A 26,981-nucleotide genomic window follows, 5' to 3' on the forward strand; every position below is an offset into this window, starting at 1 on the left:
GTCTTTCTTAAGCCAGTGAAATGCTGAACTACAAAATTTGCAAAAGAAACGCTAAGCTCCGATGTGCTGACTCTGCTTTCACAATGGTGAACAACCTCACGGCCTCCCTTCGGGGTGCTTATGCCTGGACCCGTATTGTCCTGCCGGTGTCCAGCTCAGTGAGTGCAGGTTTGGACGGGCTCAGAATGCCTGTGGAACGAGCACACAACCATTGCAGTTTTCAACATTTGTACCCTGTTGTGCTTTCAGTCGATCATTCTACTGAGTAAAAAGTGTTCTTACCGACGCGCAATATGGTCCGATAAACACTAATGCGCTCATATCACAATAACAATGGCGGTGGTTGAACGTGAACAGGAGACAACACTCACTCGCACAGCTTCTCAGACTCCAGCACACAGCGTCGCCGCAGCAGAACCCTGTCCAGTTCTGACCTGCCGCTCGCTGGCGGAGTTTCCTCCAGGTTCAGTCGGGGGGACGACCGATTCTTGTCCTGCATAGGTTGTTAAAAAAAAAAAAAAAAAAAAAAAAAAAGATGTACGCTACAGCAAAATAAGTAATGGAACTAGTTCTTGCGCTATGTAACTTTGGTGTTCGGGTACGAGACTGCGGGAAAAGTGCGTTATGCTTTATGGTACTACATCACTTCCTTGAGGCTCTGGAAATTAACGTTTTTTTGCCTGCTAAAATTTATTTAAAAAGACCCCAGATAAGTTATAAACTTGCAAGGAAAAATGTCCGGTAATAGTGCCGATACAAGTCATAGCCGCTCCACCTCCGAGCCCCGAGCACGTCTGGTACCTACACCGGTATGAGGGGGCCGAGCCCCACAACCCTCTCCCCCCACGGATCCTCCGGAGCCGCGGGGAGAGAGGCTCCGGTGGACTGAGTGCTCGCTGAAGTGCCGAGGTCCGTGCAAGGGGCGCTGTAACCTAGGTGTACATTACATCTGTGTTTGTAACAGACTGTGATTGAAACGTGACCGACAAGGTTCAAATTTGTTCGGTTAAATAAATTCTTTTCGGACACCGGACCGAGTTTTAAGACAGCGGTGTAAAAGTGCAATTGCACTCAGAAACTGCGGGGGCGCCAAATCATAAATACCAAATGTTCCACGGTGCCACTTTAACAGAATGTTTTTTAATATGCTACAGAAATGTATTAAATATAAGATCTACTTTACTGAAAAAGGAAGTTGGGACTCCCACGAATCTTCGTAACATTTAAAAAAAATCCTAATGAGGTTGTACTGGTGCTATTTGCATTCAGCACCGTATTTACTGATTCTAAAGACAGCTGTTCCAAGTACACATAGTTCTACTTGATGCCATTTAGACCATTAAGACAAGTACTAATCAAGTTTTACTTTCCTGGGAACAAAACAGGAAAAGTGTAGCTAATAAAATGAATTCAAAATATACTTTCAGAAGGGCTTACAGCTCTGAGGGACATTTGATTGATTGTTAGAAAGTTCCTTTACCATGATTCCTTTAAGTTGGTGAATGGCAGAATTAGAGGGCAGCCTCTCTGTCTGATGAAAGGAAAGGGAAAGGAAAAGATGGGTTTGGTAAATAAACAGCAGTTTGACACATTATACTTATTTTCCTCATTCAGCACTTAGAGACTTAAGTACAGCCCGGCACTGGGGCATGTCTTTTCCGAGAGTAAATGTATCAACATAAAATCACTTTGCCAATTTTCTAATCTTCACATTCTTGATAATTACTCCCCAGGCAGTTCCTAATGCTCTATAATTTCACAGAGCTGGTGTGGCAGCGAAGTGAAATGTCTTAAAAAAAAATAATAATAAAATAAATAAATAAAACTTGTGTCATGTTGATGAAATCAAGCCACGTTTAAATGACCCCAGCGCTAAATGATTTAAGAGCATTGAATGCTAAATGGTAAAACAATGACTGTGGTTAAACAGAGCTGCATACAGTATGTTACGCTCTTCTTGGTACCTGTTTGCTCCTGGTGGGTGAGTGACCCACGGGGCGAAGGTGAACGCCTTTCTTGATCCTCTGCATCATCTCATCCACCGCCTGCTGCCTCATGTCCACTCGTAGACAGACAGATAGATAGATAGATAGATAGATAGATAGATAGATAGATAGATAGACAGATAGATAGATAGATAGATAGATAGATAGATAGATAGATAGATAGACAGATAGACAGATAGACAGATAGACAGATAGAGCCACAAACCATATACCATATAAACGATGCAGGGTCAGCACAAGCCCAAACAGCGGCATAAATGGACAACACAACACAATGTATAAATTAATACCTTAAGAATTCATCGGGGCAATCACCGGTAGAATAAGAGACTTGTCCTGGGTATGCTATATGCTATATGGCCTCCCAAAAGAAAGCTTGTCTTGGTGTGGAGAACTAATGTGATTATTAAATGGTATATCCAAGTCATATCAGGTTTATTTACAGTATACAGACATTGATCACAGTTACTATCTCAAAGGGTTCCCATGTTCCCTAAAAGTTAGAAGATTATAATTTATCGCTCAGTTGTCAATGTCTTCGGAGCTCCCTGGTGATGTCCAATGAAGCATTGTCAGCTTGTGTTGACATTGATTGTGTTACTGTATTGATATGTATTGATACTGTTAATTACTATAGTGTGGCGGTTTCGCCTGCCAAGCGCCACCCAAGTGGCGTTTTCAGGGCCCTCCGGCGCAGACGATGGGGTTGAGAACATACAAGCTTATTGTGGAGAGTGGGCTACTTGGATCAAGCCCGAAGCAGATGGACAGCATGTCATGACAAGGGCTCCTATCCTGTGTGTGTGTGTGTGTGTGTGTGTGTGTGTGGGGGGGTTAGCTGTTTCTCGTTAAACCAATCAACGAACAACAGGAATACAGTCACACTGATCCCGGGCCCCAATTACCTAGACCCAGGACAAGTGTGGCTGCTCAAACCACACTATCCCCACACCACATTTCGATTGATTACTATTTTAATTCATATTGATGATCACGATTGATTGAGCTCTGTTGAGAGAATCAATGGACTACTACTACTACTACTACTACCACTACTACTTATAATAATAATAATAATAATAATAATAATAATAATAATAATAATAATAATAAAAATAACAACAATGAAAATAATATAAGGTCAATTCAGTGTGATAAACAGTTATTTTAGCTCTGTTAAAATCCACATTGACCATTGGGAAAGACTTTAAAGTTGCAGTTTCAGCCTTTTGTGGTGTGTAAGGGTATTCAGATATTTAAAATTCTATCAATTGTCATTTGTGATAGAAAAGTTTTATAGTAAAATAAATATGGTGAAATTGCAAACTTCCATTTAAAGGTTTTGCAAGGGAAAGTCCCACAAATTCACCAAAAACTAAAAACCTTGCAAAACCCGAACATTTTTCGAACGTCTAACATTCAATGACATGCACAATGGTCCCATTGTCAGCAAAGTGTCTTTAAAACGTCATACGGAGGATATTTCATATTAAAGCTGTGTAAAAATATCTTTGTCCAAAGTGCTCAAAAAGAGTCGTAGATGTCACGGTAGAACTACAGCAGGCGCACTGGTGCTGCGCAGGGGCCCGGGACGGAGCCTGTTTTTTTTTACCGGCCTAGCGGCTACGTGAAGCGGTAGTGACATTGATGTTTTCGTAGAAAGAGTTGTATTGAAAACATCAGAGATTTAAATATTTTTTTAACACACAGTTTGATTATACGTTTTATACCTGCTGTAATTGTTGAAATTGGTCAGTGGGATATGTTTGCACTGTATGCAATACAGTAAAAACATATATCCTAATCTGCGTATGACATACTGTACATGTTTGTTCTTCGTATTTAAAACAGGTCTTCAAGTTCAAGTTCAAGAGATTATTTGTCACATACATACACATGCGGTCGTACATATATGCAGTGAAATGTCATGACACCCGGTGATTACGCACAAGCTCTATAAGCTCGAAAAATACTCAAATGTGCGTAATCGACACACGGTGCTCACCGCAAGGGGCGGCGCCACAGTCGCAATTCTGGGTTCTATAATTATATAATAGGATTAATTGTCTGTGTTGTATTAAATATACATCTAAATCCTCCTAAACGAAACTTTACCATAACTTACCTCCAGTACTATTAGGCTATACTGTGTATATATATATATATAGGTTAGCCACACACACACATATATATATATATATATATATATATATATATATATATATATATATGGCTAACCTATAAGAAAATAACATTAAAAAAAAATAAAAGAAAGTAGACCTGTAATATATATTTTAAGCACCAATTTAACATGGCATTTCATTGATCAATAAGCAAATCCAACAGCAGATCCAAATTCCAAATCCAACAAATTAAACAGCATTGTCCCTGGTACAATGCTGGCTCATATAAAACACATTTAAATTGATTGCACTCTTCAAAAAAACATTTCTATGTAGTTTTATCTCGTGTTTCTATGGAGAAGGCTTGTGTATAGGAAGCGTGCGCTCATGGCACACCGCCCCGTGCCCACGTGCAGCGCCAACGCGCCTGGTGTGGTTCCACCGTCAGAGTAAAAGATTGTTGGGCGCCACCGATTCAACCGGCTGTTCGATTCCAACCCACACACAGTGCGCAATTCAGGCGTCATAGATGAAAAAATATATACAGTATATATTTCTACTTTGCATAGAGGGACAGGAAATGGGGGGTAAAGAGAGGGAGAGACACACAAAAAAGGACCGCAGGTCGGATTCAAACCTGCATGCACGGTCGCTGTACGCATTTGGCCTATATGTATGCATGCTATCAGGTTTTATATCATGTCACAGACACATTACAAACTGCTGAGAACGTGGACGCACCACCTGCTGCAACGAGGCAAGGTCTGCCTTTTGTTTGTGCAAGTTCGGGGAATTGAACACACTGACCTAGCAGGCCAACGGTAGTGACTCCAGTTCTTAATTGTCACACACCACAAGCTCCAATGTTTGTCCTCCTACCCGCGAGTTATTAAGACTTGCAGGAAAGGTGAAAGGTGAAAAGAAAAAAAAGAAAAAAAAAAAAAAAAAAACGGAAAAGTGAAACTGTAATTCAACACCGGCGCTTTTTAAACCTGGGGATAAGTAACAATATCCCATGTTTCAGAGAAGGACAACATCGTCTCGATACGATAAGGTTCAAAATGAACACTGAGCCGCTGCATAGCGAACGTTCAAGCACTGCAGATGCAAGAGTTTAAAAAACATAAAAGGTGAATAAAGCAGCTGATTTTTTTTTGCCACTCGCTGTTTGAACTCCTGCACATGACCTTGAATACATTTCAGCCACGTAAACTGGCGGAAAATACATGGAACAGCAAATCCAAACTACGGCGTTTTCAGTGCGACCGGAACCATACACAAGTTCAAAGTTAAGGATGCACAGAGGGATAACCGGTATTTATGTAGACGCCTTGAATCTTGAATCCACTCCCATGTTCTGGTTCCATGGTTAACTGAGCAATTCAAATGCACCTGAATTGTGCTCTTTAATGTCAATTAGTCCCCGTTGTCTGCACGCTGCTTCATCCGTTAATAGTTGGAGGGGGGGGGGGCCCATCTAAATAATTACGTAACCTCCGACCTCAGTTGGTATAGAAAGGTGTCTACTTTTCTACTGCATTAAAAGCTCTTAAGAGAATTGCTAAAGTAACAGCCATGTTTCATATGATGAAAACAGCGTACTGGGCCCACTACATTAAATCAATCGATGCAGCTCAAATCAGGGCCGTGAACTGTACTCTAGCATTGAAAACACAGAATGCGTTTGATGATCCCCCCCCCCCCCCCGCCATTTTGTATCAGTAATATTTTGACAATTTCAAGTGTTTACTTGCATTTTCGCTGAAATCTTGTGCTTCACCTCTTGAGGCTTTTGGGTGATGGTGATATCGAGTTGTTGTTTTTTTTTTTGCATGTGGGTTGGGGATCGAGTCTTTAGAACTTACGGGGGGGAAGGTTGAGTGATTGCAGGTACATCTAGATGGAATGATATTTATACATTGAGGGATTTGTACCTGGTTTCGTGGCTGAGTCCTGAACCAGGAGTGGGATGTCAGTGTTGAAGTCCCTTCTCTGCCGGATCAAGGACAAGAGGGAGCTGAAGCAGAAGGGGAGAAGTGCGGCATGAAGAAGGGACGGGCTTGGACAGGCTCCAAAATCTTCCGTGCGCGCACCGCTGATCTCAGGGGAAATTTAAGCGCGAAACATGATCACACTACAGCCCCCGTGTAATTCCAAATTCCCTCCACACTGTCAACCTGACGGCCACAGTGTTGACTTGACTTGAATTGGTGTCGCCTGTGTTTATCTTAAAGGTTACGTATTATACTCCTTTCAGCAAGTTATTATAGGTCTCCGAGGTCCCCACAACATGTCTGGAGTTTTCTTTCCGAAAAGACCACTCAGATGATGCATTCTAGCCATTCTAGCATGCCTCTATACCCCTCTGTTTCAGTCCTTTTGTCGACGGGCCGTTTCTGTGTCTGTAGCTTTAAATGCAAATGAGCTGCTGCTCCCCACGCCCTGCACTGCCTCATTTTACTCTCCCGTTATTCAAAAATGCTGTGTGTAGAATTCACTAGCTCTAGAGGGGGCCTTTTGCCTATTTTTTTTTTTTTCGTGAGTTTCGAGGCCACTGCAGGCTCTCGCTTGGAAGGGGGGGGGGAGGGGTGTTCAGTTGGTTGCAATCCTCACCGCGAGATGACACCAAATTCTAGACACTGCACCCTCAAGAGTGTTGACAAGATGGAGTTCGTCTGACAGACGTTCAACAAACAAACTAATACCGTAAACCTCATTGGGGATCCTGCAGCAAGTAATGCCAGTAACCTTCTAGAAACTTACATCTAATACATTGCCTCAGCTATTAGCGTTATTTGCTAAATGGTAAAAGAAACCATGAGAATAATAATTTTTTAAATACTTACATTTCCCTCATCTGCAGTTTTGTCACAGAACTTTGGTATTAATTCCTCTCAGCTGAATTAGCTCTTAGCTTCCACGTAATACTAGCGGGTGCGGGGCTTGCGAGAAGGAAAATGCCGCACCCTCACAAAGGTATTTCTCAAGCCGTGGGTGGAGTTACTCAGATGGGGGGGGGGGCAGTGTAATTCTAATGAGCCCCCACTTGACGTAGGAGGGGGAGGCAATTCTGAACGGCTTGATGAAGCACGTTTTCTGACCTTGGCAGCCCACAAAAAAATGACTGGGTTTTCGTATTTCCCAGTTTGTGTGTTAGTAGGCCCATCAGAGACCCATGTATGTGCACAAGTACTGAAAAGTGAGTTTTTTCATAATTGGTGACCAAATAATATGTATTGCAAAAGGAGTTACTAGTATTACAAAACGAGTGCAATGTTTTATCAAATGCTTCAGTTACCTCCTATGGACAGCAATGTCCAACTTTGTTTCTATGCATGTAACAGTAGTTCACATCCATAGCCCTGCTCCTGCCTCACACTATATAATACTATATGAAGCAGGGGTATTTAAAAAAAAATTTATACTAGGAGATCATTTTATTGAACTAATTCATTACCAGTTTCACCATGTCGATTTTCCAAACCACAAAATTAAGAGACTATATTAAAAATGTGAGATGACATAGGACAATGGTCAGGAGTCATCTGAAACGTGTGCGCTGACTGAAAAACGGGCTAAAACTTAAATTTGACGGCCATCATTTAAAATGTGTGTATCTCCTCCACTGTGATAGTTCTGGCAAAGTGGACGCAATTTTCGACTGGCAGCTAAACTCATCGCCTGCCGTTCCCTCACATAGGCCACTGTTATCTTTAAGATACCTTTAAGATCGAGACAGATAGAAGGAGACGTTGTCCTACATTTAACTAAGTCCAAATTTGACCTGGATTTGGATTATTTGTGTTTTCGTCCGGATCTGGACCGGAGTCCAGACATTGGGTAGCATGGGTGAAATAATCAAGCTGTATCTCTGACTATACCTATTAAAATCTATGCTGGCTTTCAATTGCAAAGGTCCAGTAAGTGTGTTACCTATCTGGTCTCACCTGAGAGGGTTGGGCATGGCGGACGGGGGTGGAGGCGGTGGAGGAGGAGGAGGCGGAGGCGGGGCCTGAGGAGGTGGGGGGTTGGTCGCCACCTGGAGCCTCTTCTGGAGTTCCTCGACTAGCCAATCCAAGAGCAAACAAGGGGGTAGGGTGAAGGCACCGCGGCGTCACGTCATATTCGACAACACACACATTGGAGGTGGAAACTCTTTAGCTCTGCTCGCCCTGGAACATTCCATTCTCCTCTAGATGGCCTTTAATTTATCATCAAGACAAAGGGCCTCACATGTAGTGCCTACTTAAGGACCGGGAGTGAGCGTCAATGGTAGTTTAAACATTTGGCTGGCAGAAAATGTTTTGACAAAAAACTCTCAGGGACAAACCGTGACCAATGCGGGGCCATACTTGGATTGGCTTTCCCTCTTTAGTGGAATTTCTGTCCTGAGTGTTCTGCATAATGCTTTGGTACAATGCGACCCTGTGCGGGCCTTCACCGTGCGGCCTCAAACCCTCCACTCACTGGTGAAGCGCAGGTCCTTGACCTCCACCTCGGTCTTGGAACACCTTTCCCCAAACTCCTTCTTCTCCTCCTCCACAAGCTCCAGTTTATGCCTGAGTGCCGTCAGCTCCTGCTGGGCCCGGCAGCTCCTCAGCTTCTCCTCCGCCTGCTTCATCTGGGAAGCGCGCACACACACGCACACACACACACACACACACACACACACACACACACACACACACACACACACACACACACACACACACACACACACACACACACACACACACACAGACGGCACACACATCTTTACATGAGATAACTTTAATTTACCATAGATGCTCTGTAGATCATTTTTGCAGATTTTTTAGGTTTATTGCATATTGCCATTATTTTTAACCTATTACTTCATTGCTATTGCCTGTTATTTTGATTGGATATCTATCTATCCATCCATCCATCCATCCATCCATCCATCCATCCGTCTGTCTGTCTATCTATCTATCTATCGAGTATGAGCTAATCATTTCAAGCTCACTCAGAATTTTCTGAACCTCCAAGTCGAATAACCCTAGTTAATAATGACTGGGTTAGACAAAATATTCATTTTTAATTAATTCGCTTTTCAAAGAATCCAGCTATTTTGCTTTAAAAATGGGAGAAAATTTGTCAAATGACCCAGTTAATGTACATTAACAACATTAAAGTTAAGTGTTTCTAGTTTATAAAAACAACACTACTGGGTAAGGAGGGCTTTTGCTCGGTGCTTCTGCAAAAATAATTTCTGATAAGTAGCATTGGGCAGCTGCCAGTCAACACTCAGTAACCCATTCTGCAACCCTGGGTTCCTTAAACAATGTGTTAATTGTTTCTAAAATGAAGGGTACAGCTCACCTCTAACCCAGCACCAGGAGAGTTCAGTGATCCCACTCACCGATAATTATTTTTCCATCAGCATGTGTGTGTGTGTGTGTGTGTGTGTGTGTGTGTGTGTGTGTGTGTGTGTGTGTGTGTGTGTGTGTGTGTGTGTGTCTGGGATCACTGCCACTGGATTTCTGTCACAGCCCGGGATAATTCACGAGGCGGCAATCTGCTCTAATTAACCAGACTTAACAATCTTTCTTGTTTTGAGGCCATTGAATTGCTATTTGAAGTGAAAAGCCTTTATTTCTGAAAAAATATTTCAGTTTTGCCAATCACATAAACTAAATAATTATTTTCATGGAGCATTTTGGCTTATGTACAAGTGGATGTCAAAGGAAAACTCTTTAACATAAGCCTTTGGGAGTCAACCTGAGTGATTGGTGTCACTCTTACAACCTAAATTGATCCAGTATTGGAAGAAATTCTGCAACGAAAAGCCATGTACCGGGACAATCGCCGGACTTGGTTGTGATTGCCCCAGTGCGTGTCAGTCGGCAATGAATCTGAGTTTTCCAAGGTCTTTCGGGTCCTTTCAGACATGGACCGGATTGGGTTGGCAAGTCTGTGACGAGGACTCTGATGGCTCTGAACTGATCAGTGTATCTTCCATTTATGTTTTGTTTTACAAACCACTCGCGTCAGGCAGAAGCAGATTCGTGGAAACCCTGGAAGCTCTTAACAAATTAAATTCATAAATTCAAGAACTGTCATTTGGCGTCGGGACACGACTTCAGGCACGTCACTCAAATATTCCTGCTTCCGATGCCTCTTCTGACGAAACCCCCCACGGAACACTGGCGCTCCCTCTCACCCCTACGGCCACTGTACCGCTGACCTGCTGCTGGTGTTCCAGCCGCTGCCTCTCCAGGTACTCTGTGAGCCTGGCCACCTCGCCCAGAGCCGCCTGCAGGGCCTGGCCGGGCACCACGCTCTGGCCCAGGATCTGACTCTGCCTGTTCAGCTTCTTCTGCTCCACCAGCACCTGGCAGGGAAGGCAGAGGGCGGCACCCACCAGTTAAGAGTCCCTTGAAGTCCTTGACGGGGGTGCTGCTTGTTTTATTTGTTGTTAGGCACTTTTTAATCCAACACCTTTTATCTTCATTTTTTTGGATGTGTCGTTCATTGATCGACAAAAAATGTCAACACCTGTGGAGTCCAGGGCGAAAGGAAAGGTGAATCACCTGTTGAGCAAACTTCTCTGCTTCTGCTCTGAGGTCCCTCTCCAGGTCGAAATTCATCTGCAAGGCTTCAAACTCCTCCACAGCCAACTGGGACACTGGAGAGAGAATTCAATTTTGTCCATTTGGTCTGTCGTTGCAAACTGATATATTATCATTGGTTTCAGGATTCAGTATCACTTTTTCATGAGATGAGATGAGACCATGAAAATAGAAAGAAATGACCAAGAGAATAGAATACTTAAAGCCTAAATGAAAACACAATGAACCAGCCTTTTCATATGTTATCTAACTACACAATCCACCAATTTTGCTTTCATCTCATGTTAACAACAAATAAATAGACACATGCTCACCTCTGTTGTATTTCCCCAGGAGCTTCTTTTGTTTCAGCATCTCAGCAATTAAAACAGTATTGTCATGTCTCTCTTTCAGCAGCTATCATACGATCAGAGAAAACAGGGAGAAAAAAACTCCTTATTTAAAAGGAAGAGGAAAACAAGTCATCTGATTTGGATTGATAAAGACCCCCTCAGACTAAACCATTTTTAATTAGCCCAAGATTTACACAGGTCAGACAATCATTAAACAGCTCTTGAGGTCTTGGTCACCAGAGAAGGAACAGTCCCTAGAAAGGTCCAACCTGTGTTGGGGAGACTGGGAAAGACTGAACTTGTCATTGGTACTATTATAGTACCAACACAACTCCAAACTCCAATGGATTTTCCATTGGGGCATCTGAGTGTCTATGAAACGATGCATCGCTTTTACTTCCCCATGTCACACCACATGGGACAAAATGAATGGACAATGGATTGTCCATTCACCTCCAAGAAAGATGTCGTTGTTGCTGATGTGGGGTTCAAACCAGACAGGTTTTGTGTCGTCTGGGGAGACCTTGAGTTAAAGTGCGAAACTGAAACTGCATCCAATTGATTCTTCATGCACTCACTTGTTCCTCGGTGTCTCTCAGCTGCTCTCTTACTGCCTCCAGATCAATGACCGCTTGGGTTTTCTCTGCCACTATCACCTCCAACTTGCTTTGCAGATCTAAAACCCCAAAATAATTACATGCAGTGTGTTATTAGCATCTACAAAGTGAAACGGCTCCGCAGTCTATTAACTCTGAACGTGAGCTCTTCATGTAAATGCATGCCTCTCTTGTGTTTCCTAATTGGTGGCGAAGCAGCAACTATGAACTTGGCACAAAATAGAGATGTGGTCTTCGAGCAGATCAAGACAGGGTCATTTTGCAGTTTCAATCATTTTCTGTCTCATCGCTTATAATGTGACATGACCATCCTCACATTGGAGGAACCTGATAGGTCAAGTGGCATATGGTATAAATCCATTTTCACCTATCTCATAAAACAATTTCCATTGGAAGGCAGACGGCGGCTAGGGGAGGACAAGAATGGAATGTTCTGTGCTGAAGGGGTTTTTCAGAAACGACTATCCATAGAGATTTTGTAGAAGCTGTCAGGCAGACTTGCATTTTTAATCTGAATCCAGAGAGCTTCACAAACTTAAGATGAAAATGCTTAGCAGTGCTCAAATATGATGAAGCTCTTGGCTAACGTGAAACAGTAAAGTGAAGCATCTGTCTGCTTTTGGGGACCCACCGGAGATGGTGGCACGGCACTGTGTCCACTTGCTGGTGCCCTGAAGTTCTTCATCCTCGTCCTCCTCAAGGCCGATCTTGGCAACAGCCTCTGGTCGCACGTGGCTGAGCAGCAGCATGCTCTTCCTCTTCAGGGACCGATTCTGATGGTTTAACTAAAGAGTGTGCACGGAAAAACAGAAAGAGCCATGGAGGAGTGATTAAAGACTACCAATATGTGCGAGGAATTCGCCTCGTGAGTTACCAAAATGAAAATGAAAATGATCATATGGCACCATGACCAGTGCCATATGATCAAAATGTAAGGATGGTTCGACAGATATATCCAAATAATCTGGAGAAAGTTGGCTCCGAACACTCGGACGGTGGATAAAGGAAAACATAGAAGAAGAAGGGGAAGAATTTCCACAACAACAAAGTTTGGCAATAACAGTGAGGTAGTATGCATCGTTTGAGTCAAGAGGAAGACTGCAGTCAAGATTACATAGCCGTGTCCCAAAAAAAGAGCTAAAAATGTTCAAATCAGGGATGCAGACCCTTAAACATTAGATAAATATAACAAAAACTCACAGTTACTCGCATATTATGGTTGCTTTTATTGTAAAAATCAGTTTGGAGTCAGCAGCCTGAATTTGTTCTGCATTATGCTGGTAAAATAAGGAGCAAAGATAATAGTGCAGTGGCCCAACAGAGACACTAGTTGAGAAGCTGATTTCTTTATTCCTTCATCCCTGCAATCAACTCTAGAGGCGGGACGCGTAAAAAAAGCAATGGTTACACCGAGAAATAACAGACATCTCATTAGCGCAGCGCAAGGACACAAGGAAGCAAAAAATGGCCCAAATATCTCTCCTTTTAGACATAATCACAGTTTTTGATAGGACACGCGTATTTGCATCTGGCATTTTTGTGCAGTAATTTGCACTTTTGTATGTGGCATTTTCTTTCAAATCCAATGCAATTTGATCAGTGCTATACAAGGCTTGCACACTGAACTGCCACTATGGGCACGCCGTCTTTAAAAGTTCTATCATCAAGACAGCCATATATGTCAATTAGGGAGACCATCACTAAGTAAAACACTTATGAAGCCTATGGGAAGGAGATGGATGCCAATTATGCATATTTCTTGATGTCTTCTCAAGGAAGAAAAGTGCCAAGAGAAGAAAAAAAAAAAGAAATAGAAAAGCCAAGCCGTAAAAAAGACATTTGTTAATGGAATCCTGGAGGGACCCAGATTGCAGCAATTCCATCTTTTGATGATGCCCTTCAAAGTGCATCCTTTTTTTTTTCTTTCCCTAAAATGCAATCAACAATACATAACATGGAATCACACTCTTTTGATAATAATCTATGATTGCTAAGAGACGTACATATGAAATTACATACTCAGATACATCAAGGCTTGCCGTAGCATCGGACTGGCACTTCGGTGTGGTCACTATTACAAAGTCTCTGCCCCTTCATTTTCCCTTTGATCAGACATCAACACAAAAATGTCACGCATCACGGCTGAATTCTGATTTGGCTAGTTGCAAATTGCCGGCAACCTCTGTCATTGCTTTTTAATTTGAAATGTTAGGAAATCACATTCAACTTTCCCCATTCTCTGTTACTGGCCTTGGGAACTGTTGGCAGGCAGAATTACCATCATTGGACAGGAAGAAATTAATGCAGAGTTCAATTTGCCTGTCTTCCTCTGATTAAACCTCCCCAAATATTTTGGGTCTGATTTAAATGTAAATGAGCCATAAACCACTGTTGACAGTTTCAGGATGCAGGGATATTTGCTATTTGTTCATACATGAGCACTGGGAAGCTGTTGGAAGTTGGTCTTTATTCTGCCAAGAAGAGAATACCTTTTAAACCTGCAGTGCATATGGACTAATGGTAAACAATGATGTTTTTTTCTATTATGAGTCACTTTACCCCGCCAGCACCCTAGTATAAAGTCCAGGTAATGTCTGATTGAGCCCATGTGTGAACAGAGCAGGTGATTGTCCATATCATTCACAGCGAGTGAGTGGGTGTGTCGTGTGTTGATTAAAAAGATGATTCTTTATTTATCACAGGGCACACACACACCACAACACATGCACTCATGCGGCGACCAACACATACGCTTCAAATGGTGGCAGGTGAAATGAGTTCTCTGCTTTCAACCCATCCTGGCCTCCTCCTTCCTCCGGGGAGCAGCCAGGAGCAGTGGGCAGCATACAGCGACGCGCCCGGGGACCAATTACAAGTGTCCATCGCTTGTCAGACGACGATGTTCTGCATGTTTTTGGTGGGGGTCCTAACTGATGTTACAAGGAGTAAACTCCACGTGAGCATGGGGAGAACATGCAAACTCCACACAGAAAGGCCCCTAATCGAGAGATAACCCGCCGGAGCACCGTGCCAACAGTGCCCCCAGGTGAGAATCGAACCCAGTCTCTATCATGTGCCAGTTATTTACCAGTTACCATTACCACCATTTAACAGTTATTTAGTTTTCTTCATGCACCAAGCATACTCCTTTCTGATTTCTTTATTATTCCTTTCCTCTCTCTTGTCTCACTCTCTTGTTTGTATTGCGGATACGTTATCAACGTAAAAAAAAGCCCAACTACTGATAAGTCTCTAGCATCGTCCGCCATCTTGGGTGCGCTGTAAAACTCTGCAGTGTCACTACGTCACGTCCTGCCTCCTGCACGCTCCACCCCTTGTCTCAACCAAACATATTATTTCCAGGTGGTGTTAATGCGTCCGACACGTACAATCTATGTTTTTTTGCTACATGTGTGAAAGGGCAACTCCGGACAATGTCCAGATTATCAGGTCTGGACATTATCCAGACATTGTCCGGAGTGCATGTGTGAAATCATCTTTAATGTAGCAATGGGGAGTATTTTTGGCGCCATCTGCAAGTGGGGAATGACAACACTGGTGACCAGAGCGGGACAGAGCTTTAGGAGATTGAGATAATTATGAGAGTCTCTCTCTCTCTCTCTCTCTCTCTCTCTCTCTCTCTCTCTCTCTCTCTCTCTCTCTCTCTCTCTCTCTCTCTCTCTCACATCCCCAAGGTTTTCTATTGGATTCAGATCCGGTCACTGGAAAGGCCACTGTAGAACATTGAACTCATTGCCATGTTCATGAAACCAGTTTGAGACAACTTTTGCTTTGTGAAATGGTGCATTTTCATGCTAGAAGGAGTTATTATAAGATGGGTAAATTGTGGCCTTGAAGGGATGCACATGCTTAGCAAGCATACTCAAATAGGCTGTGGCACTGAAGCAATGATTGATTGGTATAAACAGGCCCAAAGTGGGCAAAGAAAAAACTCCCCACACAATTATACCACCAGCCTGGACTGTTGACACAAGGCAGGTTGTGTCCATGTATTCATGCTGTTGGCGCCAAATTCTGACCCTGCCATCTAATCTGTGTGTCTCAGCAGAAATCGAGATTCATCAGACCAGGCTACAGACCAGGTGTTGTGCATTCTGAGATGTGAGTGGGTATCCTAGTTACTGTAGCCTTTCTGTCAGCTCAAACCAGTCCGGCCATTCTCCATTGACCTCTCTCATCAATAAAGCGTTTCCGTCCGCAGAACTGCCGATCACACCATTCTGAGTACTCTAGAGACTGTACTAGTACAAATATATATATTTATTGTATACATAGTAATTATTTAAATAAAATATATATATTTTTATATATTTTAAATAAAATATATTTTTATATACTGTATACAATATTATAATATTTTCTTATTCACACGACCGCAAGTGACTGGCCAATTGATGAAGGGGCTGCAAGGCACAAATGTGTCCAAGTCCTTCTCTCCAAGTCATAAGTAAGTCTTCAGTCATTTGGTCCAAGTCGAAAAGAGAATCTATCTAACCTGTTCAAAATGTATGAAAATGAACTGAACTTCTGTTATAATTATTGATATTCAGTATCAATATATGATGAAATGACTTTATAACATTTTTTTTTTTATTTCTTCTCAATCAAAAAAAAATTCCCTCCCCATCACTTTTAGACAATGAAATACTAACAGCGAGACTAAACATCAAACTTTGTAACATTCCAATCCTGTCCATCTGTCTGCCTGTTTGCAGAATATCTCAAAAGGTTATGAACAGATTTGCACAAACTGATTTGATTCAATGAAATTTTGAATCCAAAAGTGATGACTCTTGGCACAGTGGCGGCTGCTTGATGATGTGATCTGATCATACTGTGTTTGTGTGTAACCAGTGGGAGGGTAACGAGTGCTTCTAATCGAAGGAAACGTCAGGTAACGAGGACTGACAGGGTAGTCCACGGGGGAGTCCTCCGATCGTGACAATGTCCAGCGCGTGCTTGCATATCAGGCAACGTTGAACATTTTAATATTTTATATTTAATATTAGCCTGCGCGATATGACGCTTTATATATCGTTAAGATGATAGAAAAAAATTATTGTCTCTACATATTTTTAGAGCCCGACCGATGCCAGAATTTTGGGTCTGATGCCAATCCCGATGATGGAGAGTCCTAGCCCACAGATTATTGATGTTTTGACATATTTTGTCAAAAAGTGCAATTTTTTTGAAATAAATTAGATAAAGATAGATAACCAAACAAATAAATTTTAAAAAACACACAAATAATTTTTTGACAGATAGAAAATGTTAAAGATAATGAATTAAAAATGTATTTTACATTTTTTTTACGAGTTCCAGTGAACACATCATCCGAGTTTCCCATGAACGCAGTGTGGTTTCCTGCTTGGAGAGCCGTGTCCCATCTAAACACAAGTGTAAACAAACATGGATGGATTTATAACGCCTCGTCGAACTTCTGTGCTTATTTTGGTGAGGAACTTAAAAGTAGTGTAAAACAGACGAGTATAGGATGAATTATCAATGTTTTTTTTGTTTATTATACCTATTTAAAAATCGGGACTCATCGGTTGCATAACTGCTGATCCCGATGTGGTCAAAAAAGTCAAATTGTGACCGATATCGGTTTTATACAGTTTCTCTCACTCTGTCGCAAATCAGCGGCAGAACTGCTTTGTGGAAATATGTGACCCACCGCGTACTTGAGGGTCATTTGGCTGCTTTCGAGTTTTTTTTTCCCCGCATCATTTGAAAGTGGAGAATCAGAGCTTCCAAACAAGGTGTCACTTGTGCAAATCAAGCAAATATTTTTAAAGCTATTACTTGTTAATGACAAGGGTGTGGCAAACCGTGTTTCTGAGATAATCACCTCCAATGGGGCCAAGCACGAACAGCTCAACAACACACAACTAATTTTGTTTAAAAAAAAAAAAAAAGCAGTAACAGTAAGAATATACATGTTTTATAAAAATTGAATTATTTTGGAGTTTAAAAGTACGGACAACACAACAAAATGTAGTCGCCGTACTTTATGTTATCTGCACGTGGGGGCGAATGTAAACAAACATGGAGGAGCGTGGTCCTTAGCCAATTACGGCGCACGGAGCTGAACACGGAAACTTAAAATAAACCTTCAAGATTATTCCCAAGTCTGAGAGAGTGAGTGAGAAAGTGTCCGTTACGAACAATGTTTTTTTTGTTTCGTTCAATAAGGAAACGGAGCGGCACGGGTAGGCACAGCGGAGCGCAGATCACGGGAGGACACACATCCACGGGGAGCGCACATCCTGCCGAGGACACGTCATGAATATGCATATCTCGCCCAGAAAGTGTGCGACCTTGATGGCCATTCACACAGGTCACACAAAAAAAAACCGCGCCTGATAAAAACGGCGCCATGTACATCACGGGGCAATGGGGCAGGTTCTCGCTGGCTCAATTTCAGTTCCCCCTTCAGAATCGAACTCTTGCGCTGATGTATTGTACGGTCAGGGAGAGGTCAAATGAAAGAAACTGGTGTCAATACGCAATCGGTTTTTAAACTGTATGTACAACTCAAGGGCATATTTAGTGAAAGACCATGATGTTCATTGTTCAGGGTTTTGGCAATGAAACCCTCAGCTGACGGAACTTTGCTTTAAAACAAAAGATAAATGCCATCCTTAAATAGGTGCACTCCTCTTCTATGTGTGCTCACCACTCCTGGCTTCAATTCAAAGTTGCACATACAGTAGCGCCCATATATCCAAAAGGAAGTTATCTGAATTATATACAGCTTAGCCTTAACTGTGACAAATGCAAAATCCCCAACGCTTCGTTCATACATATGTTCTGGCTGTGACCCAGTCTCAGTGTGTTGGAAAAACATGTTCCAGACCCGCTCCCAGGCTCTGGACTGTGTGATCATAGAACCTCACCCAGTCACAGCGCTACTCTGCATTACCGAGGAGGAGGGATTACCGAAAGCCAAGCCTGATGCTCTGTCCTTTGCCTCCCTGATGGCTCCAGGACCTTATGTCCTGTCTTAAATTAAGAGAAAATGTGTCGATCAATCTGTAAATCAGAGCAAAGGTTCTCCAGGGTCTGGGGATCTTACATATTTTCAAAGGCTTGATGTTATGATGGAGCCATAGCTAGGTGGTGTCCTTGCCCTTGACTTCCAATTACTACAACCCATTATGTAGTCAGGTACCCTTTAACTTACTTGATTGTCGTATTACTAATACCACCGCCTCATATAAATATTTATTCTACTTAATTAATAAATTCACTAATTAACTTTTTAGTTAATTAATCTGTTAATTAACGAGCAAATTAATCGACCAACAAAATCAATAATTGTTTGATTATTTGATTAATTCATTAGCGAATGAATTAATACATTTATTGATCTTTATTTTTGTTTCTTGGATTTTTTTTAATCAAACCATCTTGCTCTGTCTAAGAATTTGTGTTTCCTTGGTTGTAAAAGCCAAATCCAAGATTAAGGGCGAGGTGTCAGCGAAGCCGTTTGGAGACAAAGGGAAGATGGCGGTGAAAAGATGGGCGGTTGGGATGAACTGAACGTCGAGATGTAGGAGACTCGAGGACGGAGGAAAAAAAAATGAGGGATAGACGGAAAAGTGATAAATAAAGATGACGCTTTTCACCGTTCTCCGTCCGCCAGCCTCCAGTACGCCGCCGCCGCCCCCACCACCACAACCACCATCTGCAACCCCTAAAACCTTGTGTTGCCAGGTGGAATCAGGGGGTCTTTGTCTGGCGGCCAAACAAGAAATGATAACAGTGATGAGTCCCCGTAGGGGTGGGTTTAGAAATCACACACCACCCCCTGCACCCGCAGCCCAAACCCTCACTCTCAATCACAACTCAAAAGTTTGGTGACGACGCTCCAAAATGAGTGTGTTCTGAATCTTAAAAGAGAAGAAAGGAGAAGGCAATTTCGGACACACATACAACAACACTGGCACAGCACCCGGGTGACGGTGGAGGCCGAGGGCGAGGGCTGATTGGGATGCACGACAACGGTGTTTGTGTTCAACGGCGTTTTAATACGATAACAGCCATCCCATTGTTCGCCCCTAGTTAACACTGCACACGCTTCATTTAAGATTCAGATCTTATCATCAGGTTTGCTCGTAATCAATTTTTGGAGTTCTGTCGCCTTTCCGGGCACTTTGGGCCTATTGCTCCGCAAATGTATTGTTTTTGGGCCAGCCGGCCTGATTGGCCGTCTTCGCTTTGTTTCCCTGCATACATCAGTGTGGGGTGGCTGGCTGTCGAGAGATTTAATAAGGGACAACGCCGGAAGGTGTTACAGAGCTGGTGTTGCATGACAAGCTAAGCCGACTTCACCTAATCAACCAACCTTTAACCGATCCACAGCCAGCACAACGTTTGATATATTAGTTGAAGGCTCAAGATCCCTGTGCATGCTAAAAGTTGCAAATTGCGTAAACGGCGGTACGTGGAGAACTTCTGGTGTCTGGGCCTCATTTCTCCATACCAGCATCATGGGTGTGTGTGTGTGTGTGTGTGTGTGTGTACGCAATAAATATTTTGGAAGACAAACCACACAGCCATACCTTGGAGGCCAGGGCTTCAACACTCTGTCTGCAGGTCCTCTCGATCTCGAGGTTTTCTTGAATGGCATTAACCTCTTCAATGACCATGTGGGAAACTAGGAGGGAGAGGGAGAGCGAGCGAGAGAGAGAGAGAGCGAGAGAAAACAATCATATAGTTGGAGACTGAATTGGCTCATGTTTGCTTCAGACATTGTTAACCAGCTGGAGAATAACACTCTGTAGCCGTCTCCTCTTGTGAGCAAATGAAGCTTCATGGAAGGAGCAGAGGTGTCGGTCCGGCACACAGCCGTACGGCCGTCCTCACGAGCAGCCTGCACGGACGTGATGTTAATCAGATATTAAAGGAAACATGTAAAGCTCAATGGTGGGTTTGTGGTGCCGCAGAGTCGTGTCATCTGCCATTCAGTGTGATCAAAGCGTCCCGGGGAAAACAAAAAAATCTGATTATGGCTCCGGCGTGCGTGGGTGCGTACCTGCCGCTCCTCGTTGCACACAGCTGTTAATTGAGATGAGAGGAGCAAAATGCTTGACACTGAAGTATGTTTCTATGCCACCTACGTGAAACACCATGATACCAATTCAAAGGAACGGGACTAGTGTTGTTACCAATCGAGCTCAGCTTGCTGTCTCCGCTCCTTTACTTACTTTTCTTAATCTAGTACGGATGATGAAAACATTGAATTATTTTGAACCTTGCAATGTAAGATTTGACCTTGAAAATAACCTGTGCCATGTTGTTGCTGTTGTTTTTGGATCGTCTATCACTGACAACGATGGGAACGCTCCCGAAAGGAATGAATTTGGTAATATCACAAGAAAGGACAGAGATCATTTTAAGATGTAGTTGAAGAACAAAGAACTATGGTGACACTACGGTTAACACCACATGGACCCAATGGATATACTACACAATTGAGCCCATGTGGGAAATATGAAGAGTGTAATACATTTTCCATATTTCTTCATTTCTCTCTCACACACACACACACACACACACACACACACACACACACACACACACACACACACACACACCGGAATACTCGTGCTCCAGCCAGTGACATAATTTTAATCTGTAATCACACCTCAGTACAATGGCTATGTGCTTCCTACCACTTAACTAATTAATCATTGTGTGCACGCGAGGGGTAGAAATTAAGCGCCGGTGCCAGCGCACCGGCAATTCCTTCACCCCGGTGACGACTAATTGAAAGTTGTGATGAGCGCCGGTGCCTGGAGATCCACCCGTCTCGTGTGCCTTCTCCACATCAGTCACTCAGCAGCACTTAGCCGCCAGTTCTTCCCGATGGCCCCCATCACGGACCCCACGATACCGCGGCCGCGCTCGGCGACCGGCGAAATAATACAAAAAAAAAAAAAAAAAAGGAGACGGACGCCTTGAACTAAATGACACGTTAATTATAATTAACGGTAGCCATGGTAAATAAACAGCGCTGGAAGTGGAAAGGGGGTGTGAGGGTTGAGGCGACGGCAGCGGCGGCGGGGGGTGGGGGGTGCTCTGACACGTCAGAACTGACAGCCTTAATTGTAAGTTTGGTCCTCCCATCATCATCATCACTCCGTGCCCCCCCCTCCCCCCCACCTCCTCTCCCACTATTTTTAGTGGCAGTCCCTCTTCTTTTTTTTTTTTGTTGCTCTACTCTCAGGGACGACAGTGATTACCCCTGTGCCGACGTGCTGCATAATGGTATCAACGCCGCGCGCGGAGCACTGAATTAAATTGTATCTGGAGCCGAAGCTGAAGCCTTGATGAGGGGGGCAGATGCCTTTGTGGTGTTATCATTACAGCACAATGGTCATGTTGTCATCAACCTTGCCACTGACGATTGAAAAGACATGATTGTGTGTGTGGGGGGCGGGCGGGGAGGGGGCGGGGAGGGGGGGCTTTTTCCTCCCACCCCCACCCCCACCTCGCCCCGCCACTCCACCCCGCCCCCCAGCCGTTTCTTGTGAATAGGAGCAATTTTCTAAGAGCTATGAAATCACGTAATAGGTCCTAATATGCAGCTGTTTGGCACAGTTAGGCAGCCTCTTTTTAACGTGCGAGTCAAACACAATATGTGTTTTGGCTGGGGGAGTGGGGGCGTGTGGGGAGGGTGGGGGTGGTGGGGGTGGGGTCGCCGAATATATTTGCACGCGCACAGATTTTATTCATATGAAAATCCTCTCAACCGCCGTTTTTTACAAAGACAAACTATTTGCTCAGCCTTTTGGCATGTGGCACCTCTGGTTTAAATTCGGTCCATAAATAAAGTGGGCCGCGGCACAACAGCGCTCCGCCGTAAAGGTAAATCTTTCCCCCCCCCCCGCAAAAATGAAAATGTGCGCCGAACAATTTGAAATGCATTTGCGATGTCGAGCGACGCTTGGAATATAAAGGCCGTCCGTGTGAGCAGTAATTCAATATGCCATCACTTGTGACTGTAGCTTCCTCTTTCACCAGCCGGGTGTCAACAAAGAGCGCCTGCCGCATATATTTCCTGCCGCTCCTGTTCTTCTTTTTTTTTTTAACGACGCGTGGCAGAGTTTCGCAGCGCGCACATGCACACACTGTATATCGTGGTAGAATAGCGACACCCGTATTGTGGCATCCCAACGCTGACCTGACACCAGACAGCTACCAGAAGACCAACGTCACGCTCCGCTTTACCTTCGTCTATAAATGGAAACTGTTTGTCCATCAGTCAGTTTATTTTTCGTTTCTGGGGATGAAGACCGGGCGATTTTTTTTCAAAAGAGCCCATCGCGTCAGCATTCTTTGATTGTTTTGATTACTAGCCCGCATATAAATCACCTTATACAGTAGATGAGGTGGAACGGTTGGACACCTCACCTCGTTGAAACTCGTTGAGCCTCTGGACGGCCTGGTCTCGCTCCAACCGCATGAGCTGGCGCTGGTCGTAGGGAAAGAGAGACAGGACAACGCTCATGCAGATCATCTTTTTCCTTTTAATCAGACTTCGCCGGGTCCCATACGTTCCGAATTCACCGAGAGTCATTCATATTTCTGAATAGGTGGACAACGATTACACTGTGGGGAATGAGCATTAACACAATTTCAATTATATTGTGTTGTGTGCCATTGCCGGGTGAAGTTGATGTTACCAAGGTGTGTAAAGGTCTCTACTGACTGAAAACTGCTTATTGGAATATTAGAATAAATGAAAAACCGTACAGAGCTGTTTGACCGGTACTTTCCTGTATGCCGTCTTAATCATCGACCCTCTCCTATTATGTCTAATTCCGTAAGGCAGAAAAGGCAGTACGACTTCTACATATAATTTCAATTGAGGTATTTTCCAGATATTTAAGTTTAGTTTGATAAAGAATGGAACACTAATGTCACTCTAATATATCTGTATTTACCAGGAAGGTTCTTGATCTACTCACACAATAGGGCCCTGATGCTCCAAATTGATGTTCTCAAAATTTCCTCCAACGATTTCACATCATTTCATACAATTTTATTTGGAAGAAAAAAGTGTTGAGAGCTTTTTGGCATTAACTGAATTGATCTGTATGTTGTTTTGTGTTGTTTTTTTTTTCCCCTATGAAATCCAGTCTGAGTCTTAACTGTCACAGTAAGCCTGAAATAACGTAGATATTCGCTTGTTTCCCAACTCGTGCCCTATCGCGGCACTGAGCGATGTGGTCGCAGTAAATAATGTCACCAGCACCAACACAGGCCGGTCAAAGACACAGAGCGCCGCACCGTCTTTCATGCCGAATAAGTTACGGCAAAAGTAACACTCACCTCCGTGGTTGCTCTGTCCCGCTCTGTCTGCCCGCCGCCACGCTCCGGGGCGGCTGTGGGGAGCAGGGGATGCCAGTAAGCCATCTTCCAAACCGATCTTATCTGGAACACCAAACCAAAGCAGCCTCTATAAAGAACATGTTCACCACGGAGCTGCTTAAAATAGAACAAACTTCTTTAACATGTGATGATTTCTCATCTAGTGAGTGACTTGTTCCCAGTGTTAAAGATCCGTCAAAAATGACTAATGTGCGGATGTGGAAAATGGCAATAACAGGCGGTGTATGTTTCAGACGACTGGGGTGTAGCTTCAATGGAAGCGCAAGGCCTTGTGATTGTTATGTGGAAAAACTGGTTAAAAAACACATTTTAAAGACATTTTAAATGAATAAAAATGTATTATATACAAACTACATATTAGTGCTATTAAATGCTTTTATTGTATTTATTATTATTGTTATTATTACTATCATTATTACCATCATTATTATTATTCATTTTTATAATTATAATTATTATTATTATTATTATTGTTATAACCAGAATCATAATAATCCTGTATTGTCATTAATAACAACATCATTATCATCGTCATAATGATGGTAATAATAATGTTTTTTTTAATTTTATATCTTAATTATTTGGGGGGGGGGGGGGGGGGTTAGATAATACTAATGAATCAATTTTCAATGTGTTAAAATGTAAATGTTGTTTAAAATGTATGTTTTGAGGCTGATATCCCCCCACACATATACACACACACACACATATATATATATATATATATATGTATTTCACTTTTTAAACTTAGTATTTCAACTTGAAATACCAAGTCTAAACCACAATTGCTCGAAAATATCAAGCCACAGTTCAAGTCAATGAAGTTAGAATTAGCCTTTTAGCAGAGAAGGGATGATTAAACGCGCTGGTCCGGCGTGGTCCACGTTCACACGGGCGGACTTCGTCCTTTTAAACTGTGCACGACACGGACACACTCTACGTCTGACAATACGGTTAAAACCCCCAACAAATATCTACGGACTTTTAATGCTTTTTATGTCATTGCTTAAGTCAGGTGTCTCCACCAGACATTTCCAGAGCGCAAATTAGGATTTTCGAAAAAAAAATAAATAAAAAGCAAGATAAAACGAAGGGGACGGATTAAATGTGTTGTTTCGGACTGAACCTGCCCTGGTTGGAGCGGTTTCTCCTACAGCCTCTTGTCTGTTCCGCCGCCGTTGTTATAACGGTAATTTAACGCTAATAAAGCCGTTCACACGTGGAGGAGAAACCGGAAGTGCAAGTCTGACCCACCTGAGCAGGTGTAGCGCCTGTATCGTTTCATAACCAGTCAGTGTGCTAGCACTCTCAAAAACTACTTGTAAGTTCCTTACGAAAACAAAAATGTCAATATTTGGCGTTCGAAGCAAAATTTTTATAATTATAATTTTAAAATATATATATAATTATGTAATCATTTTCAAATAAAAGGTTTTCCCTCAAGTTGAATACTGTATTTTGTGAATGACCCCAAGTAGCAATACAAATATGAATATAGTCCCAAGGAGTAGCAAGTATATCAACCAGGGTTATCCCCAATATCCCTAGCACAAAAGGTGAAACAAATCAAGAAACATTTCACTTCGTATGGGTGTTAATGTGTGTGCAATGACACAAAAGCAATTGGAGTAGCATTTAATTTATTCATGGACATAAACACACCAATAAACATCACGCAACATAGAATTGATTTCTTTAAACACAAAGGGGAATGTTTATCATATATACTCGTTTTTACAACACCTTTTATTCGAACAACAAAATATTCTGTAAACATCCAACGTATCATCATCAGAGTAATTGTGGGAGGCAGCGGGGGATAAGAGGATGTCTGACAAAATACACAAACGTAAGTCAACGCGGACATTTATGTCAAAAGCGGAACAAGTTTGTCCGCCGTCAGCTGTATAGCGTCACCCTCTACTTGCAATAAATCTTCAATTTCCAAGATCAGATCGTTCGTACTCCTTTATCCCAGGTCTTTGCAGAACAGTCTGAGGTTAACGACTTCATCTAAAGTAATAATGGACAATTTAAAGTAAACTGCAGCGAGAACGGTGCAGTAAACCCAATTCATTATGATTTAATTTTTGCTTGGGACAAACACCTTGCAAAACAACAAAAACATAATACAGCAGTAATATACCCCAATAAATAGCATGTATTGGTGATTTTTTTAGGGTAAGTTTACTTTTTGTAATAAAGTGTGGATATTATACTCACAGACATTTTCCATACAAGATCTCCAAACATGGATACCACACTACATCTACAGTAAGGGAGGAGACTATTCAACTGAGATTATTGCCCTTTTTCTATCATTAGGGGAAGGATGCAGGGAGATGGGAGGACATCGGAGTTGGAGAGAAAAAAAACAAAAAAACAGGAGGTACCGATGAAGGAGATAATGGTGAAATGTGGGTCAGACAAAAAAAAACAAAAAAAACTGGTCACTGGTTTTCCGAGGTCCGGGACCAGAGAGCGAAGCGGGGGTGGGTAACAAACAGGGTTTCCCTTGGAGTCCTCAGTGGCGGGCGGCGGACTCCCTGGGGTAGAACTCAGCCAGGGTGCTCTGGGGGATCCTCTTCAGCATCTCTTTGGGGAAGATTCGCAACAGTTGCCAGCCGATGTCCAGAGTCTCGTACACCGTCCTGTTGTCATATGGGCCTGGGAGGGAAGGGGTCAGCGAAACGGGTGATTAAGGTGCAAAAAACACTACAGTGAAATTCCAAGTCCACGTTATAATATCATTTATGGCAGACAGATGTAAAACTGTATCTTGGGGGCTAGTGCCACGTATACTGGGGTAGATCTACTTTGCCGTGTCAAACCTCGACAAAGCACCTAATGTGATAGAACACCCTGTTGAGTTTGATGGTTTTGTTTGACG

General features: G+C 42.8%; 2 protein-coding genes across 2 annotated transcripts in view; both read right to left on the bottom strand.

The window, feature by feature from the left end:
• Positions 1 to 367: 367 nt before the first annotated feature.
• shtn1 (shootin 1) lies at positions 368 to 20,343 on the bottom strand (the record flags this gene model as incomplete). Its single annotated transcript, XM_080016369.1, has 12 exons — positions 368 to 493; positions 1,481 to 1,531; positions 1,965 to 2,062; positions 6,064 to 6,146; positions 8,077 to 8,194; positions 8,597 to 8,750; positions 10,311 to 10,481; positions 10,681 to 10,775; positions 11,034 to 11,115; positions 11,630 to 11,727; positions 12,300 to 12,453; positions 20,257 to 20,343. 12 exons carry the CDS (start codon positions 20,341 to 20,343, stop codon positions 368 to 370), a joined length of 1,317 nt encoding a protein of 438 aa, XP_079872495.1.
• Positions 20,344 to 25,714: 5,371 nt separating this feature from the next.
• atp6v1ba (ATPase, H+ transporting, lysosomal, V1 subunit B, member a) overlaps positions 25,715 to 26,981 on the bottom strand; it is a 34,578-nt gene continuing 33,311 nt past the window's right edge. Inside the window, exon 14 of the mRNA XM_080016879.1 lies at positions 25,715 to 26,758. Within this exon, the coding sequence (XP_079873005.1) occupies positions 26,616 to 26,758 (143 nt within the window). The 3' untranslated portion in view covers positions 25,715 to 26,615. The remainder of the gene's footprint in view (positions 26,759 to 26,981) is intronic.

This window comes from Zeus faber, assembly GCF_960531495.2.
Source record: "Zeus faber genome assembly, chromosome: 16".
In the NCBI taxonomy this organism is placed as follows: Eukaryota; Metazoa; Chordata; class Actinopteri; order Zeiformes; family Zeidae; genus Zeus; species Zeus faber.